Source organism: Vicugna pacos, chromosome 19 (assembly GCF_048564905.1).
Source record: "Vicugna pacos chromosome 19, VicPac4, whole genome shotgun sequence".
Classification (NCBI taxonomy): domain Eukaryota; kingdom Metazoa; phylum Chordata; class Mammalia; order Artiodactyla; family Camelidae; genus Vicugna; species Vicugna pacos.
In genome coordinates, this window is record NC_133005.1 from 23,990,411 (window position 1) to 24,011,829 (window position 21,419).

General features: G+C 46.7%; 1 protein-coding gene across 2 annotated transcripts in view; it reads left to right on the top strand.

Annotated features, from left to right (window-relative positions):
• The window catches only part of HCK (HCK proto-oncogene, Src family tyrosine kinase), a 36,444-nt gene that overhangs the window by 4,658 nt on the left and 10,367 nt on the right, over positions 1-21,419 (top strand). The window contains exons 2-9 of one of the 2 annotated variants that reach the window (XM_015237897.3): positions 8,740-8,857; positions 11,053-11,095; positions 11,443-11,545; positions 12,375-12,473; positions 15,645-15,748; positions 18,801-18,950; positions 19,282-19,434; positions 20,941-21,120. In XM_015237897.3, coding sequence (XP_015093383.1) covers positions 8,741-8,857; positions 11,053-11,095; positions 11,443-11,545; positions 12,375-12,473; positions 15,645-15,748; positions 18,801-18,950; positions 19,282-19,434; positions 20,941-21,120 — 949 coding nt within the window. In that variant the 5' untranslated portion in view covers position 8,740. The remainder of the gene's footprint in view (positions 1-8,739; positions 8,858-11,052; positions 11,096-11,442; positions 11,546-12,374; positions 12,474-15,644; positions 15,749-18,800; positions 18,951-19,281; positions 19,435-20,940; positions 21,121-21,419) is intronic. The other variant, XM_006202668.4, reaches the window with a different exon arrangement.

The following is a 21,419-nucleotide window of genomic DNA, read 5'->3' on the forward strand; positions in this document are numbered from 1 at the left end:
CTGATGCTGCCTTATACAAGTTGTGATGCATTGGGCAAATTCCTTCACTCTCTGAGTCTCAATTTCCCCATCTGAAAAATGGGAATAAGAAGAATACTGCCCCCCAATTCATACAGTACAGTATTTCTTTGATGTTAACACACAGAAATGACATTCCACATTTTCTATGAGTTTATATTTCTCAGCTTGAGTTTCTCCAGAAGCAGACCCTAGAAAAGATTTCAAATGCATTTACTACTTAGTTTATTTGGGAGTGGATCCAAGAAAACCCTGGTACGAAAGTGGGGAAGCAAGACAGATAAGAGAAGACAGCCAATAAAGGTGTGTTATGTTATCAAGCCAGATCCACTGTGGTCACCTGGAGCTCAGAGGCACTGGGAGCTCCAGGCTCCAGTGAACCCACTCAAGAGATGAAGGAACCAGGATATTTATCCACCTGCTCCTGTATATCACTGGTTGAGGGCGGCTCCTGGGGGATGATAATTCTCTAGCACTTCCACTCGCCAAGCTCATGTGCAGAGCAGGCACCAATGGCCATGGAGAAATCTCTCAGGCAAGGAGATGGCAGGTGCTGGCAGTTGGAAGTGCTGCAGAAGTGTTCCGAAATGGTGAAGAAAGGGGGAGTGAGGGGGCAGGGCACGGCAGTAGTGCGTGTCTGCAAGCGCACGTGCAGCGACTACCTGGAGGTGGGGGCGTGGCCGTGGAGGACCTGTAAAGGGAGTAATCCAGGGGTGCCTTAGATTTATCTGTATTGTTTTCATTTTTAACAAGGACGTCATACTCTTTTACTGGGTGATGAAAGGCAATTTAAAAAATTTTTAGAATATTTTATTTTTTTATTTTTATCTTTTAAAATTGAAATAGAGTCAGTTTACAATGTTCCATCAATTTCTGGTGTACAGCATAATGTTTCAGTCATCCATATACATACATATATTCCTTTTCATATTCTTTTCCATTATAGATACTATAAGATATTGAATATAGTTTCCTGTACAGTAGAAACTTGCTGTTGACCTATTTTATGTATAGTAGTTAGTATCTGCACAGATGAAAGGCAATTTTTAAAACAAAAATGCACACCCTCCAAAACAGAAAAGAACAGGCCCTGTCAGCTACAGAAAAATAAGTGTAAAAGGGTTGGAGCACGTGATCTTGAGGCTTTGAGGCTTCCATTTGTGGGGGACAGGTTTGGAGGCAGCTGACCTTGGAGCATCATGGGAAGTCGACATGAAAAGTTGTCCCTGGGGCAAACTGGCCACCATGTCCTTTCTGAAAGGGGGCCATCTCCACTCAGCTCCAACCAAGGAAAGACTTTGTTCCCCTCCAAGCAGAGGTGAACAAACATGGACAGCCCTTCTCAGTTGAAACACACATTTGTAACTATTGTTTAAATGCGGAAAACTAGGTCACCCGGGCAGCTAAAGGAGACTTCATTCAATTAGTCAAGAATTTATTGAGCACCTCTAAATTGTGAATTATGAAATGAATCATAAATATTTCACTTAAATTATAAAGGAAATCACCAGAAGGCATAAAAAACAAAGAGCAGTTGGAAGTACTACTAGTGCTCCCTTTGAGAAACAGAATCTGGGGTAGAAAGAGATAAGAACTGCTAGTTTTTATTTTATATATTTTTTCCTTATGGTTTGAATATTTTTACTCTGCTGCTATAATCTAAATGTTTGTGTCCCCCCTAAATTCATTCATCCTATCTCCTCTCGCCTCTTGCTACTCCTCAATGCACCTACCATGTTGTGGGACAAGTAGTTGGAACGCACGTATCTCTGAGCCACCCCTCTGGCTGAGTCAGGCAAATGATCCAAGGCCCGAGCTCCTCTTCAGTGTGTTGCTCTGTCACTTGCTGTTGCGTAAACCAGGGCATGACACTCGCCCTCTCTGGGGTCGCTGGTCCCACCTGTATAACAAAGGTCTCTCCAATCCTTTCCTGTTTGCAAAGTCAAAGTTTTGGGCTTTTGTTCAGAAAGAAGGGAAGAGATGGGGAGTTAGGGGTGACTCCCAAATGTCCATTAGGGATAACAGTCTCTTGGCAATTTGGGTGGTTCATTCAGAAGACAGTCAGGGACCCAAGGGGAGGGAGGTGTAGGACTCCACACTCCAGAAAACTCTTCAGGGCACTGGTCCCTGATAAGGGAAAACTTTCTCCCCTACCCCCACGGCTGAGCTGTTCCGAGAAGGGAAAGTTCCTCTAACTGGACAGTCGCAAGCCCTGGGCCCCTGGCGGTCTGCCTTCCTAAGCTTCCTGTTTTGGTTACTCACGTCCCACCTCCCCCTTTCCCTGCTGCACCAGCTGACCCGGTGGAGGATGAGAGGCAGGAGAGCTGGGTTCTTGTTCTACCTGCCACTGACCACGTGAGGATCCTCTCTGCTGTGGGCCTTCATTTCCCCATCTGACAAATGGGTTCATAATTCTGGTCCTGCTGACTTCAGCCAAGTATGGTCAGGCCTATAGAGAGTTGAATCCAATATATTCACTCCACAAATGTATATGGGGGGCCTAATATACACCAGGCACATTCTAGGCATGGCTTCAGTGCTGTCAGCTTCATGGGGTCCATACTATACACACCCTCACCTACTCTAATGGGTCTAGTACCCTCTTTACTTTCTTCTATCAAAACCTCCCAGCAAGGAAGTCTTTGCCATAAGCCATTTACACTTGAGTCTGAATTGCAAACCCTTGTAAAAATTTCCTTTGCACTGGGCAGGACTCTTTGAAGATTAAGGAGGCAGAAATCCTACTCAGACTGGCTCATTCAGAAGAAAGAGGTTATACTGGAAAGTCCATGAGCACATCAGCTTCAGGCGAGGCTGGATCCAAGGACTTGAGAATCTGTATTTCTTCATTTCTTGGCTCTGCTTTGCAACTGCAAGCCTCTTTTCCAGCCAAATGGATGGTTTTCGTTGGCCAAGACTGAGTCACACACCCACCTCTGCTTCTATTACTGCAACTCTGATTGGTCAGACTTGGTCACAGACCCACCCCTACAGCCAGGGGCTGAAGTCAGCTCTACTATAATCCATGAATTGAGAATGAGGGAGAGGTTACCACCAAAGGAAAGGAAAATTGGGGAGCTGTCAGAAGAACGGGGAGCAGTTGCTACTCAGGAAAGAACTATAGCTGTGCCCTTCACAGAACTTATCACCCAATGTGTCTCTTCATATTTGGGGAAACTGAGGCCCAGAGAGAGGTTGGGACTTGTCTGAGATCACAGAGTGAGCTTGGGGCAGAGGTGGGAACAAAAATCCAGGGTTTCTCCCCCAGTCCTCACAGGCCTCTGCTTGAGCCTAAAGCTCCTGGAAAACCACCTCCCGCCCACTCTTTGGGTTGTGCTGGCAGGGCCCTGGCCTCTCCTCCGTGGGCTTGACTCTGAGGGTTCAGGAGGAGTCTCTGAAGTCTCCACGGCCAGCATGGAGACCGTGGGAAGCAGCCAGGCCAAGCAAGCTGATCTTTCTCATTTCCCTCCCACGCAGGGCCTGCAGAAGCTAAGGGACCAGAAGCCGGTTTCAGGTCTCAGGAGTTCAGCAGGGACCTGAGGAAGTGCCTTTGCCTGGAATCAGCAGTTCTAAGCTAGTTTGAGGCGAGGCAGGCCACTTCTGCTCTCAGAGCCTGGTTTTCAATCACATTAGACAAGAGATGTGTTTTCAGAAGTTTCAAAAAGCCTTTCATATCCCTGTCCCTTCAAGACCTCAGGCCAAGCCTGAAAAGCAAGGGCCTCCTATTTTACAGGAAAGAAAATGCATCTCAGAGAGTGGAAGTGACTTACTCGAGGTCACACAGCCATTCAGTGGCAGACCTGGGATCCAAACCCACATATTCAGGCCCCGCGATTGGTCTTCATTCTCTTACATTGGTCAATCTCAAATTTTAGTGTGATAAGAATCTCCCAAAGCATTATTAGAAATGCAGATTCCAGGCCTTCATCCCCAGAGACTCCAGTTCATTCGATCCAGATTGTGGCCCAGGAAGAGTCCAGTGAAGACTCTTTCAGCATAGGTGGCAGAAATTCAACTCAGACTGGCTTAGGCAAAGTTGAGAATTTATTTTCTCATGAATTAGAAATTTTCTGAGGTCTAAAAGTTTCAGGCATGGCTGGATCCGGGTGTTCAAACATGTTTTCAGGAATCACATTGTCTCCATTGCTCAGCTCTGCTGTCCTCTGTGGTGGCTGCACTTTAAGGCAGCCCCTCCCTTCATGATGTCAGGATGGCGCCCAAGAAATCCAGGGTTCACATCTACATCCCCACCTATACCTACATCCATATCCACATCTGCAACAACAATTATAGAGAATTGCTTTTTCTTAGTTTTTCCAGCAAAACCCCAGGGCAGACTCTGCCTCAGCTAGGATCACATGTATACCTATAACTGAACCAGCCACTGTTGGTTGCCAGGTGGACATGGAATTCTCTAATAGAGTCTGAATCGAGTTGTCAGTCCCCGAAGGCAAGGGTGAAGTTAGCCCCCTGCCCTCCCACGCAGTGAGTGGAAGAAGGCTGGTTTCTCAAGGAAAATCCAGGTGCTGTTAGCAGAAGAGGAATGTATGCCGAGGAAGCAAGAGCAGATAAATGTTCACTCTGCCTGGGTCCCAACTAGGATGATCACACGAATGACCTGGGCCTTGTTAAAATGCACATTCCAATTTGGGAGGTGGGGCCTGAGAGTCTGCATTTCTAACAGCTCCCTATGGTGATGTTTTCCTCATGCCGGCCAAACTCTGAGCAGCCAGGCACTCTGTTACTTTTCTAAACTCACTTCAAGCCACTCTCTCACAGGGCCTCTGTAGTCCTCACCCTGCAGAGAGGCCCTAGTATGTAAAAACCTCTTTCCTTTTCCTCTCCCCACCCTACTCCCCACCATCCCATGGTTCCCAAACCCACCCAAAGATTAGCGCCATCTATTTGGAAACCTCTCATCAACATATTGCAGACTCCGCTGCCAAATCACAGTGGGAGAAACTGTCCATTGTCTTCTTCAGTGACCTTTACATGAGGATCCACATAATAAATTTTCTTCTGAATTTAGTGCTCAAAGAATAGTTGTTTCTGTCAATAAATCGCCATGCTTCCTGGGATTTTATGGTGACAGTATACATGTTCTCATTTTTATCTTGACTACTAGGAAGCTTAGAGATAAATCTAGTACCCAATGGCAGTAACTTCGCACCCTCGGATTCTGGTTCAATAATCCGTCCCTTCTAAATGGTGTAGCATAATCCTTTTGGAGTCTTGAAGTGCTCTGTATATCGTTTAGTATTATATAAGCTCCCTCAAATCCTTTTTGAAAGTCAGTGCACCCTTGGAACCTTCTTGAGTTTCCTCAAATTTTTATTGAAAACGTTTCCATTCTTCAAAATCCAACACATTATTCTACTGCTCAATTGTTATAAACAGGTAGTTCTTCCTACGAACAAACTAACATAGACACATTAGTGGCAGAACCGAGATATATATTCATTTTACAAAATGGCTTGATTTCATATACGTTTTGCAGTTTACTTTTTTTTTCATTCTATAAGTATTTTAGCAGTCTTTGCACAGCAATAGACAGTCTTTGCCCAGCACTAGACAGTCTTTGCCAATCCCTAACAGCATTTCTGTATGTCCAGTCTTCCCATCCTAACTGGAGCAAGAACTAAGTCCCGATGCTGGTACATTGGGCTGACTACATAGAGCACAGGATGTGGGCATGCCTTTACTCCCAAACTGTGCATTATGCTCCTACTGTATGCCAGGGAGGCACTAAGCTAAGCGCTAAGGGACACAGACATGAGCAAGACCAGCCTTTGCTGTGAGGCAGCAATGGAAACGTTCTGGATCTGCACTGCTGAGTACAGTAGCCTGAGCCACAGATAGCTACTGAGCCCCTGAAATATGACAAGTCCTAGCTGAGATGTGCTGTACATGTGAAATGCACACTAGGATTTGAGGACTTAGCATGAAAAAAAAAGAACGTAAAGTGTCTCATTGATAATTTTATATTGATAACATGCTAATAATAACTTGGACATCCTGGGAAAAATAAATACATCCTTAAGTTAATTCACTTGTTTCTTTTTACCTTGAAAAAATATGGCTGTAGAAAATTTTAAATTATATACGTGGCTCACATTACTTTTCTGGGTCTAGTGGTCATGAAAATGAGCATTTCTGAGACCACTCCAGACCAGGCAGCAGAATGGTTTTCTTGGTTTAGGGGGAAATCACATTTCATGCAAATCTGATTCCTGTCAGTATATCACTTAAAAAAACACACACACACACTTTATTGTGCAAAAATTGAACTAATGGGAATTCCCTATTTTAAAAAGTTAACTTCTCAAGTACTGTGGTATCTCTAAACTTGTGGACCAAAGGACTTACAAACAGTACTTAATATATGCTCCAGGGCACCGCCACAATTGCTAGTGCACAGAAATGGTTATGGTTAACAATTCTGTAGTGCTTACTGTGTGGCAGACAGCTTTACACTTATCAACTCACTCTGTGTTCACCCCAACCCTGCGAGGTGGAACCCCACCATCCATGGATCATGCCTAAACACAAGGTCTTCGGAGACCCATCCTTGGGACCCTGTGGCCACCCTGAATATGTAAATTGATGATGTCAGGGATACCAAATAGGTACTCAGAGAGGTGAAGCGAGCTGCCCTACATCACACAGCCATCCTCTTCCCAGAACACGCTTAAGTGAATCAAAATATATGAAATGTAGTATTTTATGCCATACAAAACCACACAATATGCTCCTTTATTTCCCACAATAGTAATAGCTATTTATCACAAATCAGAGGGGTGTTGGGTTTTGTTTTAAGTGCATACAAGTACATTTTAAAGCAGTGATTAATTGCAATAATTTTTCAGCATAATGATCCAACCCTCCAGGAATCTGAATCTGTTCCTTAGTTTATTCGCAAAAGGCAAATGAAGTGGAAACCGCTTAAGTCTTGAGGTGGTAAATTGTTCCCAGTTCCCACTAGGACAGACAAAAACATCCTTGTGAGAAAAAAAAAAGGAACTGTCAGCCTACAAATCTGGGTTTTTTTCTTAAACCACAAGCCTACGAATTTGGGTTTTCTTGTTTATTTTAACAAGATAAGTATAACTGAGTTCTAACTGCTTTAGAAGAAAATTACATTTGTGTGGAGATGAGGAAAACAATTACTTCCTCATGTGGCTGCTCACAGCCTGTCTTCTCAGCAAATACATGTGTGCACTTTGAGAAAAGAAATGAAACATTTCTACCACTTTAACAATTAAGTTTTGACTCTGATCAGGTAAACGTGTTTTCTTTAAGTGTCTTTAAATTTGGTTAACCCATCAGCAAAGATGATGGGTTACCTCCAAAATGTCTGCCTCTAAAATGTCCCCCGAATATGTCTGCTTCTTACTTCATCAAAAGCCACCACCCTGGGTCAGGCCACCATCATCTCATGCCTGGACTCCTGCCATGGACAGAGCTCCCTGCCCAGCTCACTAAGGTCCATAATCTACCCAGCATCCAGGGGATTATTTAAAGTGCAAATATATAAAAAAAAGAAAGAAAGAAAGAAAGAAACACAAATAAATTTAAAAGATAATAATGAAGTGCAAATGTAATCCTGTCATCCTTCTGCTTGAAACTTCTATAGTTTCCCATCATCCTTAGAATCAAATCCAAATTCTTCACTGGCTGTACGAAATGGGGCAGCCTCGTCACATACTATCCTCTCCCCTGCCTGTGATTTTCAGCTACCCTGGCCTCCTTTCAGACCCTCGTTCTCTTCAAGCACATTCCAGCCTCAACCTTTGCACTTGCTGTTCCCTCTGCCTGGAACACTGTTCCCTCAGAGTGTTTCATGACTGGTTCTTTTGTGTCAGTAGGGCCCCAGGTCCAACATCACCTCCTGAGAGAGGCCTTCCCCATCCCCCTTGTCTAAAAGGGCCCCGCCCAGTTGTTCCCTATCACATCCTCTTTCATTGTCTTCACTTTTCACTAATTCAGTTTATCTTATTTATTTTTTTATCTATTTATTGTCTGTGTCTCCCATCCATCTCCAGTGTGAACTCCAGAAGAGCATGAACTTGCTTGTCTTTTGGTTTAGAAAAGTACTCAATAAATGTTTGCTGAGTAAATGAGTGGATGGATGACCAAATAAATCCATGAGAGGAAGAAGGGAAGAAAGAAAAAAAGGAAAGAGAGGGAGGGAGGGAGAAAGCTGTTAGACGGCAATTATAAAATGAGAGGAAGAGTATGCTGCCTTGACTATTATTTAGCTAGACTGAGCCGCGTTATGTGACCTCATCTTTGTCATTTAATATAAACTGTTAACTTATTATATAAAAAGCATAGTTATGCTTTACTGTTTGCTCTCTGACCCCAGAGCTGGCAGCTCCCACCCCCTACTCTGCTCTGAGGCTCTACCTGTTGAATTTCAATGATCCACATGATTTATTTACGAAATAAACTCCCCATCACAGTCCTTGGGAGCATGACCATGACAACTTGTCAACTCTGTGTGGGTTCTTGATGAACATGGACGTGGGGAGGTCCACAGGTGATAAGAACAGTGTGAGCTCCATGTGTTGAGGGTGAGGTGAAGGGAGTTGACAGTGGGAGGGGAGACTGGGAAGTTGAAGGGGAGCCAGCCTGGGAGTAGAGGGTCTGGGACCCAGCATCAAAGGCTCCCCCCAAGTACCTCAGAGTAAAACAGGCTCATCTCCTTTCTCTTTGCTGCAGGATGGGCTGCGTGAAGTCCAAGTTTCTCCGGGAAGGAGGCAAGGTCTCAAAAACCGAGTCCAGCTCCAGCCCACACGGCCGTGTGTATGTGCCAGATCCTACATCCTCAGGCAAGCAGGTGAGTGGGGGAAGAAAGGGGAGACCAGTGGCAGCCCCGGGGACAGCCCCTGATTGCCCTCACAGCTTCATGTTTTCCCAAGGGCGAGCAGGGTGTGTCTGGGGTGAAACTGAGCTGACCAGTCACCAGCAGCACCCAAACTCTTCAGGATACACCTGCACTGAGCACCCGGGGCAAGGACATCACTTCTCCTTGTCCTGCTGCCCATCGGCCTGGGCTTTGGTGACCAGGTCCCTGTGGGCACTGCAGGCCTCACACATGGGCAGTAGCATAAGCAGTGCTGAGAGCAACGAATGACCAGATTAGTGACAACAGCAGTTCAAGTAATTATGACACTATCTGCATCATGGCAATAACTATAATAACAATTGTATGATGATAGGGACAATGCTAATGGGGACATAACAGCAACCGCAGCAGGACTGTGGCAGAAATAGTAAACGAGAGAAGCGGTCATACGAGCAGAGGTATTTTCTTACTTAAATTACACTTACACAGAGCTTTCAATGAACCAAGCACTATCCTAAGTGCTTTCCGGTTATTAACACCTTTAATCCTCACAATGATGCTCTTGTAGGTCACGATTTGTGTTATACCCATTTCACAGATGAGACACAGAGAGATATTCAATAACTTGCTGAAGGCTACATGGTTAATGAGGATTCAAACTCAGGCAGTGCAGTTTCCAATGTCCCAGTGGTAGAAGCAAGAATGGCCGAGGCAGAGGCCAGTGCTGCTGGTAGGAACAGTGGTCACAGCGGCAATAGTGGTGGTCAAGGTAGCAGCAGTTGCCCCGGAAGTAGCCCCACTAGTAATGGCAGTGGTGATAGTGATCATTGGAAGAGCAGTAACAATAATGATAGTGATGGTAACAATAATAGTACTAGTAACAGGAATGCCAGTACTAAGAGCAGCAGTAACAGTTAATAATCATTACCATTCTTTGAAAACCTACTGTGTTCCGGGCTGGAACACTGGAATGAGGTGTTTCTACATCATTAATCCTTACCAGAAGCTGTGAGGCAGGAGTTACACTGCTTTATAGCCAGGGTGACTGAGGATCAAAGAGGTTAAACCAGGAAGAGCTGGCTCATACCACTGGGATGGGGCAGAGCCGGCTCTTCCTAAACCCAAGGCTAGGGTTCTCTCCCACCAGGGTTTGGTTGTCCTCTCTGAGCATCAGATTTAAGGGATGCTATTAGCAGCCATTCACTGTTCCCCTCCTGCAGGGCATTAGTTCGGGGGTAAGTTAGTAAGTAAGAAAGGGTTCCCAGGTCAAATCAGTTTGTGAAACACTGGGCAATACGCTCCTTCCCTGTAGGACTTCTTAGAGCCTTTATGAATCTTTGTAATGGACTTTGTGAATCTCCCAAAAATGGATGCGCTTCTCAGTGTTTCCCAAACCTGTTTCTTTAGATTAATGTTTACTTATGTGTGTGACACACAAATTCTTTCTCCTTGAAAATAAAAATCACAAGTTACACTTAAAGCTACAGTGTCTGCTGACCATTGTCCCCCTTCCTAGAAATACTCCACCCCTCTCCAGAGGTATCAGCTGTTGTCAGTTTGGTGTGGACCCTTGCAAACTTTTTCCATGAATTTCACTCATATAGTATGTTTCCACAGAAAGTGTTTAGGATGTGTGAATACACGTTTTATATGAATGTGTCATATTTACCATTCTGAAGAACTAGCTTTGTTCACTCAACAATGAATTTTTGAGGTCTAGTTGTGTCAGGAATGAAGCTTGGCCTCCCTCTTATAGGGGCTCCTTAGAGCATCACAGCATAAGCACCAGTTCCCCTTTGGCTGGACACATAGGTTGTTTCACATATACAGCAGAGCCTTTATTCATGGGCCATGTTGGTGGGCCTAGGGTTTCTTCAAACATAGCTCAGAAAACACTGATCTGGACCAACCTCCTCACTGTATGTCAAGGAGAAAGGACAACCCAGTGTCGTCCAGGATGCCCAAGGCTGAGGGCAGAGCCCACAACCCAAGAGACCTGGAAACTTGTGCTGGTGATGTCCTGAATGCGCTGTGTGAAATTGGGCATGTCTCCATCCCTCTCTGGGCCACTTCCCATGACACACAGGCCTGGGAGGAGTTGCTTTGGATATCATTTTTGACACAGACCTTCCATGACTCCACACACACTATTCGATTCACCCCCTTCTCCTGTTTCTTCCCCACAGTGGCATGACAGCAGCAATGGCAACCCACCAGGGCCCATGGGGGGTAAGTATCTGGCAAGCAGGTGCAGTGGGGTCTTGTGTGATCTAGAGGATGGGGTGAGGAACTCAGTCAGAGCTGGAGGCAAAAATCCCAAACTGTCAAAACCACCCTTGAAAATCCCCTAAATTGCCCCACAGTACTTTGTACCAGCTCTTGTGTTTCCAGAACACTGTTTCATAACATGAACACAACTCTGTTAGCTTTAAACTCAAGAATCACACCCTGCATGGCAAATGAGACAGACACATCAAGGGGTCCAGGACTGGGTGCCAGGGATTGGGGTGGGAAACACCCAGGGCCGTGGGTGTGCTCAGATAAAGCCTCACCAGCCCATGTGTCTCTCTTCCCAGCAGGTTCTGAGGACATCATTGTGGTTGCACTATATGACTATGAGGCCATTCACCATGAAGACCTCAGTTTCCAGAAGGGGGACCAGATGATGATCTTGGAGGAGTGAGTCCCCAGCCCACTCCCCCTAAGATGTACCTATCTCCAATACTCAATTATACTCTCTTTAGTTCTTGAATAAAGAACCTGATAGACTATCTTATACTAGAGTAAATGACTGATGCGGACCCGTCATAATAAAGGAAGAAGGGTTTGCTACTAACCTGGGTTAAAGTCACAATAAAGGGGCTGTGTACTTGCTCCGGGTGCACATCCAGGCAAGGAGGGACCGCTGAAAGTGCTTTCTCAGGGAAGCCTTCTTTGGACTCCTGTGATTAGGCTGCAGGCTTACCTAGGGACCAGACCCTGTTGAGGTGACTTTGCATTCAGAAGTCCTTGGATCTCTGAGTTAGCTACCTCCAGTCTCCTACAATCTTCATCATCAATGGGTGTAGTGGCCAGTATGTGCTGGGGCCCAAGGATGGGAGCAGTTATGTTTGGTAAGACTCCTGAGCCCAGTAGCTCTGGTTCTTGGCCCAGGCTGAACCACTGTGAGTCTGCCATAGGCACAGGGCCCCACCTTAAGTATGGCTAGTAAGGCCAAGGCCACAAGCCCAGGGAAAAAGATTGACCCAAAGACTAGGGCTGTAAGCTGTGAAGGCAGGGATAGGGCTCGATTCCAGGCCTGGATGGACCCTTAGATGCATGGTGGGGACTATTGTAAAGACACTTACCTTAATCAGGGGTGCAGACTAGGGGCTGGGACAGTGGTGGCCCTCCCTTCACCCTACCAGCTACCTGGGGTTGGGAATATTCTAGGCCAAGGCTGGGCAGCCCAAGAGGACTGGGGTGGTCCTCCTGGCCCCTGATCCCTTTGCTGTCTCCTGTCCCTCAGGTCTGGGGAGTGGTGGAGAGCTCGATCCCTGGCCACCAGGAAAGAGGGCTACATTCCAAGCAACTATGTTGCCCGCGTCAACTCGCTGGAGACAGAGGAGTAAGTATTCTATTTCCCTGCCCTCCAGAGGAAGCATGAGCAGAGCCAGCCTTGTTCCTGCCCCAGGGCCTTTACACTCACTGTCTCCCCTGCCAGGCATACCCTTCCAAGGGTTCTTTGCCTGGCTGGCTTCTTTTCATCCTTCGGGTCTCAGTGAGGCCTTCCCTGGCCACCCTGTCTGAAACACTTCCCCTCTGTGACTCTCTCTCGCTTTCTCATGGAAACCTGTTCTACTCCTTTCTGAATCCTCCTCATTGGCAACAATGATCTTGTTTCTTTGGTTGTTCACAGATTCACTGTCTGCCTCCCCTGTTAGAATGGAAGAGCATGAGGTCAGGGACTTTGTCTGTCCACTGCTGCATTCTCAGCACAGGCTGGCCTGCAGTACGTGCTCTATGAATATTTGTTGGATGAAGTATACGGTTGTGCCAAGTCTATGGTTGCCTTTCAGGGTCCTCTGAGAGGCAAGCCAGCCCACACCTGGCCAGTCATCCCTCATGTGACTCATTCAGCAAACGTGCCTGTGCCTTACCAGGCTTTGTGCCAGGCAGCGGCTGCAGAACCAATGAGACACTCCTCACCCTCAAGGAGATCTCCGTCACCCGCTGTTCTTGGCTGCAGGTTCTTTGTGTCTAACTTGACTCTGAAAACATAGTTATATTTCATTCATTCATCCCTCCACCCAGTCATCCCACAGACACTGGAGCACCTACTATACCCCTAGTCCTATTCCAGGGATACTAGATGACTCAGGCAGAGTTCCTCCCTGGAGATGTTCACAGTGTGGGGGGTGAGATTGACAAGTAAAAAGATGGCCACACCCGCAATAGATCCAGTAAATACAGCAACAGATCCAATTTAGAATCATCCAGTCAAATAGTTGAAAACTGACAATCCCCATGATTTTATCTCCTCTGCCTCCTCCCTCTGGCTAGATGGTATTAAGAGTTTGGGATGCTTGCCTGTTAAAAATTAAAATGTTTGGGCTTTTTGCATCTTAAAGTCACCCTCTTCTTGGTGCACATGAAACCACTTTGCCCTTGGAAACCTCCCCTCTGTGGTCTGTGGTCCCCGCTCCCACCACTGACCATTCTGTCCTGGATCTCCCCCAGCAGGCCCCCTACATGCTGCAGGGGGTGTTGGCTGCTTCTCTCTCCCTCCAGGTTTTCTCCTGGGGCATCCATGCTCTGCTCCCCGACTCAGGGCTGTGACCATTTACAGAATCCCTTCACCACACCTCACAGCAGCCTTGGAAGAGGCATGGCTGGTATTACTCCTTAAATGCAGCATAACTGCTAGGTGGAAAAGGCAAGGTGCAGATAACATGTGTGGTGGGTTATCATTTAGGTGATAACTTAAATGGCTGATTCTCAAACTTGAGTGATCACCATCACCTAGAGGGCAGTTAAAATGCTGGTTTCTGGGCCCTACTCCCCAATTGCCTGGCTCCTAATTTGCATCGCTAACAAGGTCTCAGGTGAGGCTAATGCAGCTGGTCCAGGGACCCACCTTGAGAACCACAGATCTAAATACTCATATCAGTCTTGCACTCCAAGCTTCTCTTGTCTGCATCAAGAAACCATTAACAGTGGCTGTCTCTGGGGAGGGCAGCTGGGGCCCAGGGAATCAGAGTGGGATGGAATCTTCCTTCCTCCTCTGCCTTGAAATAGGCAATATTTTCAAATGTTTCAAAATGTAAATGGTGTGGAAGGATGGACATAGAATAAAGAGTGAAAAGTCTTTCTCCTACCCTGTCCCTAGCCAGCTACTTCCTCTCCCCAGGCACAACTAGTCTCTCATAAGTCCTCTCACATGCTTTGTACTGATTAAGAAAAAATGTGTATCTCCCTTTATTTTACACAAGTGGTGGGTACGACATACACTGTTCTGCATCTTTTGTTCAGATCTTCCATGCAGCACCTACAGTGACCTCTTTTCTTTTCCCAGCTGCAGTGTCTGTCCCAGAGATGCCCCACCATATCTGTCAGTAGTCACTTAAGTTTCTTCCAGTCTCACGCTGAAATAAATCTCCTTGTATGTATGTCATTTCTTCCTGTGCCAGATTGGTGGGATAATTTCCGAGGGGTAGAATTGCCAGGGAGACAGCTCTTACAGTGTACTTTTAAGATTGCTTGAATATTTTACCAGGGCATGAATCACTTTACAAAATGAAAGCAAAGAAGGCAAGTGGCCAGTGTAGTGTGGTGATTGAGATCTTGGGCTCTAGAGTTAGACTTGAGTATCCTGCATCCATCACTTCCCAGTTGTATGATGCCAGGCAAGTTACTTGCTCTCTCTGTTCCTCAGTTTCCTCATCTATAAAATAGGGCTAATAAAGCCACCAATTCCATGGGGTTGTTGGGTGGATAAGAAGAACTTGATAAATACTAGTTGTCTTTTTTCCCAGTTGATAGCAGAGGAAACAGAAGTCCAGAGAGAGAAAGCAACGTGCTCAGAGTCGCACAGCAGGTTCACAGCAGGGCCAACGCCAGCTGACCTCTGATTTGGGTTTTTTTTCGATCACAGCATGTGAACCACTCCTCAGGGAAGGAACTTGGTTGCTGCTGCTTGAACTTTTCCACCTAAGATCCCAAATATTCAGGGAGGATGAACAAAAGGTCCAAGGATATGGTCCCAAGTATAAAATGATTTGTAATCTCACAATTTAGCTTAGAAATTCATGCCAACTTTATATTCTACTCTGTATCCACAGAGAAGGATTATCTGTGAAGGTAATGAAGCTTTGGCCTTGCTCATATGGGCCTCAGAGACCCTGAGAGGATGGTCATATGATCTTGAGAAATTTGCAAAAGTAAGACTTTTGACCACAGTTGGTCACAACTGCTGTATCTTTCCACCCGGTCTTTCGGTCTTTCGGTCATCACCTTATCCTTCGCGTTAGGTAGTGCTGGAGTGACCTGTGAGCATTTTGTATTTGTTATTATTTCCTTCAAGAAAGCCCTCCAAGTTGCATAAGTTTCAGCCTCAGAAAATTGTATTCACCTGTGGTAAAATGCCTGTTTTAGTGTCAAAAGAATGGTGTTTTCCCCAAAAGACTCTGAGTAAAATCGATGCCGCAGGAAGCCGGGCCCTCGCGATGCCAGGCGAGAGCAGCGAGAGCAGGACCGGACTGGCCCGTGGTTCACACGCTGCCCCGCTCCTTCCCTCCAGGTGGTTCTTCAAGGGCATCGGCCGGAAGGATGCCGAGCGCCAGCTCCTGGCCCCCGGCAACGTGCTGGGCTCCTTCATGATCCGGGACAGCGAGACCACCAAAGGTGACGCCAGCCCTCCGCGCCCTGTCCCCCCGAAGGGGTGCCCCAGGCACGACTGGCCACCACCCCTCCCTTGGGGAATCCCCTGGGGGATGGAGGGGCTGGACGATCCTCAAACACATCTGGCTGCCAGGCTTCCTCCTGCCCTTTGCGCAAGTCTGTTTTGGACCTTCTCAGTCCCCAGTAGCTCCTGGCTTAGGTTTATGTGGAAGGAGGAGGCAGTGGTTACTGCCCCGAAAAACAACATCCTGCTGAACTTGATTTTCACTATCTTGTATTCCTTTAAATGCACATCAAAATATATCTTGTCCACAAGCCTGAGTCCTCCCTCCCTCCGTAAGGAAATGAGGTGAGCTCAGGCCGCAGGAGGAGCCCCAAGCCAGCCTCCTCTGGCACCCTGCTTAAAATGGCTCCTTCGAGGTATTTGGAAGTTTTGATGTTGGTGACCTGCTTCCCAAAATTCCTATGCTGTGAGGGTAGCTTTGTGCCCGGTCACCACCCCACGGAGTCAAAAGAAGTGCCCGAAAACATCACCTAACTCAAACTCCAGTTTTCCCAAGGAATGAATGTAGGTAGTGATTTCAGATTTCACACACGGAGTGCACCTTCACTACTGTGTTGAGACTCAAGACTGTTTGGTTGAAATAAATCAGGGAATTGTATAAAGTGTGACCTCACAGTACCCTGGGCAAACAGCTGGGGGACATCGATTGAAGGCACCTGTGTGGCCTTCTACTTGCCCCCTCAGTGTCTGAATTGGGGAAGCCTGGATGTGGCTGGAGGATGGCACTCCCGGTCAGTGTTTCTGGTCAGTGAATGTTTAGGCTTTATTTCTTCCCCGCCAGCAAGCCCCCTTCCAGTCCCCAGCAGGAAAGAAACAGGACAAAAAGGTAAAGCCAGAGGCAGCCCTTGGTTTCTCTTCTCCCGCTGGGCCATCCTGCACACAGGGGCAGAGAAACCAAAGAAACAGTGGCAGACCTGGGGGGCAGGAAGGTGAACCTGGGCCAGTTTCACAGGCCTCAGAGGTTGGGGAATAGGTCCTCAACAACCCCCCAGAGGGGTTCACTGATTTAATAAAACTTGCAGCAGGAGTGCCCTGAATCCGGCTGCTTCTTGGATTCTGCCCCACCCCACTCAGCATCAGCCTAAGCCAGCCTCACCTTGACTGAGCAGGGTGGTTCAGTGGGATCCCAGAGCCAGCTGCTGGGTTTGAATCCCGGCTCTGCTAATTACAAGCTATGTGACTGGGGGTGAGTTACTTCACCTCCCTGGACCTCAGTCTCCTCGTCTATAAGATCATGATGATATAAAACTTCTACCTTGTGGGGTTATTCATTCATTATAATGAATAATATAATTTATTATAATGTGTATAACTACAATTCATTATAATATATGTTATATCTATTCATTCATTGTTTATTCCAACAAGGTTCTTAGACAGTGGATAGCATGTATGGTCAATTGTTACTGTTGCAACAATTTAAGTCTCTCCCAAATCCTATGACGTAGTGCTGTTGTGGTAGAGAAAACTGAGACACAGAGAGACTAATAACTTGCCCAGGGACATACAACCCACAAATGGCAGAACCATGGCTATGGACTGGAAGACGTGTGTGTTTCTGGTCTATGTGATGCCACGTGTACTAGGTTCCTATTGCTGTTGTAAAAAAAAAAAATCACCACAAGCTCAATGGCTTAAAATCAGATAAATGTATTATTTTACAGTTCTGAGGGTCAAAAGTCTAAATCAGTCTGAAGTGAAGGTGTCAGCAGGGCTGGTTCCTTCAGGAGGCTTCAGAAAAGAATCTGTTTCTTTGCCTTTTTCAACCTTTCAAGGCCACCAGCATTCCTTGGCTCCTGGCCCCTTTCTCACATCTCTTTAACATCGACTCTCCATCTTCATACATCCTACTTTGACCTTCTTCCTTCCTTTTATAAGGATACTTGTGATTACGTTGGGCCTACCTGGACAATCCAGCATAATCTCCCCGTCTCCAGATCCTTAACTGAATCACGCCTGCAAAATCCCTTTCATAGAAGGCAATACATGCATAGGTTTCAAGAATTAGGACCCGGACATCCTGGGGGCTTTCAGCAGACCACAGCACTTTTTTTAATAAGTCTCTTTCTACCTATTGATCTATCAATGGATAGATAAATATTTTTCTTTTTAAAAATTTTTTTGCAGGGGGAAAGGTAATTAAGTCTATTTACTTATTTATTTTTTAGGGGGCAGTACTAGGGATTGATCCCAGGACCTCATGCATGCTAACTAAGCATGTGCTCTACCGCTAAGCTATACCCTCCCTGCCAGCCAACCACAACATTTAATGTTTACATTTACATTTAAGTGTTTGTATTTTAATAATTGAACTGGATTTTTGTTTGTTTGTTTGTTTGATCTTTTTGCTTATTTGTTTCAGAATAGCATAACTTTTTAGCAAACTGATATGGTATCTTGGATTCTGAGATAGATAGATAGATAGATAGATAGATAGATAGATAGATAGATAGATAGAAAGAAAGAAAGGAAGGAAGAAAGAAAAGAAAGAAAGGAAAGAAAGGAAGGAAGGAAGGAAAAAAGAAAGAGAAAGAGAGAAAGAGAGAGAGAGGGAGAGAAAGAGAGAAAGAGAGAAAGAGAGAAAGAAAGAAAGAAAGAAAGAAAGAAAGAAAGAAAGAAAGAAAGAAAGGGAAAGAAAGAAATATTAAGGAAGATGATGACAGCCTACATTTACTGAGTGTTTCCATCCCAAGTACTTTACAAGCATTACTTCTTTTAACCATCAGACCATGTGATGAGGTGATGAAGTATGGTGACCAATCCCATTTACAGATGAGGACACTGAGGCACAGAGAGGGTCTCACAGCTGGGCATGGAGGAGCCTGACGAGAACCCAGGCAGCCTGACTCCACAGCCCACTCCTACCCTATACTCCACTGCGCAGGTGCCAGGATGATGCCAGCAGTGGCTTTACCGGGTGTCAGGGTGCTGATACGAGGTGGCAAGCCTCTGAGATGCAACTCCTGAGGGGTTTCTTTCGGACTAATGCAGGGAGCTACTCTTTGTCTGTGCGAGACTATGACCCCCAGCACGGGGACACAGTGAAACATTACAAGATCCGGACCCTGGACAGCGAGGGCTTCTACATCTCCCCACGGAGCACCTTCAGCAATCTGCATGAGCTGGTGGCCCACTACAAGAGTGAGTCCTGCCTGGGGCTGCATCCCAGCTGGGTGGGCCTGCCTCCCATGAATCCTAGTCAACGGGGGTACTGCCACTTCCAAGGCCTGCTGAGATTTTCCTGACCCTCCTTGGACAAATACTTGCTTTGGATTCTCCTGAAGTCTTAGGCCTGTTGAGTAGGAGGGCAGAGAGGGCATCTCACGTGCTCTGCTTTCTTGGGAATGTCCTTGGTGGTGGCAACTCTGGAACACTGGCCAGATGCAGTGGGCCAGGAAGGGAGGCCTCCAAGGGGGAGCCTATGGCTGACTTGGAGCTGGTGGCCCTCGACTGATCAGGGGCTCTGTTCCAGAGGGGAGTGACGGACTCTGCCAGAAGCTGACCATGCCCTGCGTGTCCTCCAAACCCCAGAAGCCTTGGGAGAAAGATGCCTGGGAGATTCCCCGGGAATCCCTTAAGTTGGAAAAGAAACTTGGAGCTGGACAGTTTGGGGAAGTCTGGCTGGGTAAGGACCCGGGGCCAGAGAGGGGAGGGGCGAGAGGGGAGAGGGAGGTCCTTGCTTCCAGGAATAGACCGAGGCAGAGTGAGAATACCCCCCCACCCAGGGCAGAGGGGAGATTTGAATAATAACCATAAAGGGGCAATTCTTCTGATAGCAAACCAAATTGTCCTGCCATGCAAACCCTAATTTGCCTTTGAGGCCAGGCCTGTTGGGATTGGAAACTTTCTCTTGGGAAGCAGAGTCCTAGATGAGGAATGGCACTGGGACAGTCTACCAGCATGGGATTAAGGTAACTAGAGGCCTCTTAGGATGGTGAAATTAAGTATGGGGAAGGACAGCTTGCAGATTTCCAGGTGAGTTCAGCATTGGCAGCTGATGAACAAGCTGTTCTGAGCACTTGCCGTATGCCCAGCACCATGCTAGGACATTGGGAGTCACCAAACAGGCCTATTCCACCCATACTGTCTGGCCTCTAATAACCTGAGAACAGAAATGCCTGCTTTGCAGAATTGTGGGGTAGACACAATGCCTGGCACAGTGCCTGGTGCTCCCCATTGTGTCTCTACTCCACCACGTTCCAAATGAGAGTGAAGACAACTTTCAGAGATACAAATAATTCGGCTGTAAAAAAAAAAAAAAGTTTAAAACCACGTATTTCCACTACGTTTATTGAGAGCCGGCTACATGCCAGGCACTGTATAAGAGAATGTGGCAGAGAAAGTCTGGAGAGGAAGGTAAGACAGAGCTGACTGATGAGGTTGGAAAACTAAAAAATAGTATATAAGGCCTTAGATTCTTACTACAGGAAGGCCTCAAATCTGGATTAGAGCTTCCTGGCAGCCAAAGCAAAAATGGAAACACAAGCAACAGAGAGACTGACAAGATCAACAAGATGAAGCAGGGGAGGGGTGGGGTGAGGTGAAGGAGCAACATGTACAAAGTCCCTGTGGGGGGAGGGTGGGTTGTGTGCTTGAGGGACTGAATGATATGCAGGCTGATTGGTGCACAACAGGCAGGGGGTAGTTTGGTGGATGATAAGGCTGGCAATGTGGGCAGGGCCAGATCATGCAGGGCCTTGTGAACCATGATGAGACTGGTATTTATTTTGAAAGTAGTGTTAAGATGAAAGCATTTTAAGCAAAGACAGTGTGTATGTATGAGTGTATGACAAAACAAAGGTAGGTGTGTGTGAGTGATGTAATCTGAGTGATGCCTTAAGGTTATTTTTTAATCCTTGTAAGAGCCCTTTAAAGGCAATGCTGATTATTTCCCACTTTGCAGATTAGGCAACCGCAGCTCAGAGAAGTTAAGTGACTTACCCAAGAGCTAGGAAGCCTTCAACCCCATTTCTGTCTCAGGACAAGACTCGTGTCTCCCCTTCCCCCTCTAAAGGCTGAGATGGGCAGGAAAGGCTTCCTGAAGGAGGCAGGTCTGCAGCTAGAGCTTCTGGGACTGCAGGGAAATAGCAGTGTGTCTTGATCCCCTTTCCTGCTTCCTGTCCCACTCCAGCCACCTACAACAAGCACACCAAGGTGGCTGTGAAGACGATGAAGCCGGGGAGCACGTCCGTGGAGGCCTTCCTGGCAGAAGCCAACCTGATGAAAACTCTGCAACATGACAAGCTGGTGAAGCTGCACGCAGTGGTCACGGAGGAGCCCATCTACATCATCACCGAGTTCATGGCCAAAGGTGCCGCGTGCTGGGAGCTGGGGATGCAGGCTGTGGCTCATACTGGTCAATTGCAAACCCAAAGGTGGCTCTGACAGGGTTCTTGTCCTCAAGATGCCCACAGTCGGGCTGGGAGCTCTTCTGACACTTCTGAAGTGTTCATTGAGCATCTACATATCCAGCCCCCCAGCCCTCCCCCTGAAGGGAGTGAAACCATGTGAGAGGAAGGGGACACATAGGCTCCAGGAGAGAGGGTGGGGCCAGAATCCTTCTGGATGATAGAAGAGGTTCCTGTGAGTTCACTGTGACCTCTGGGGACT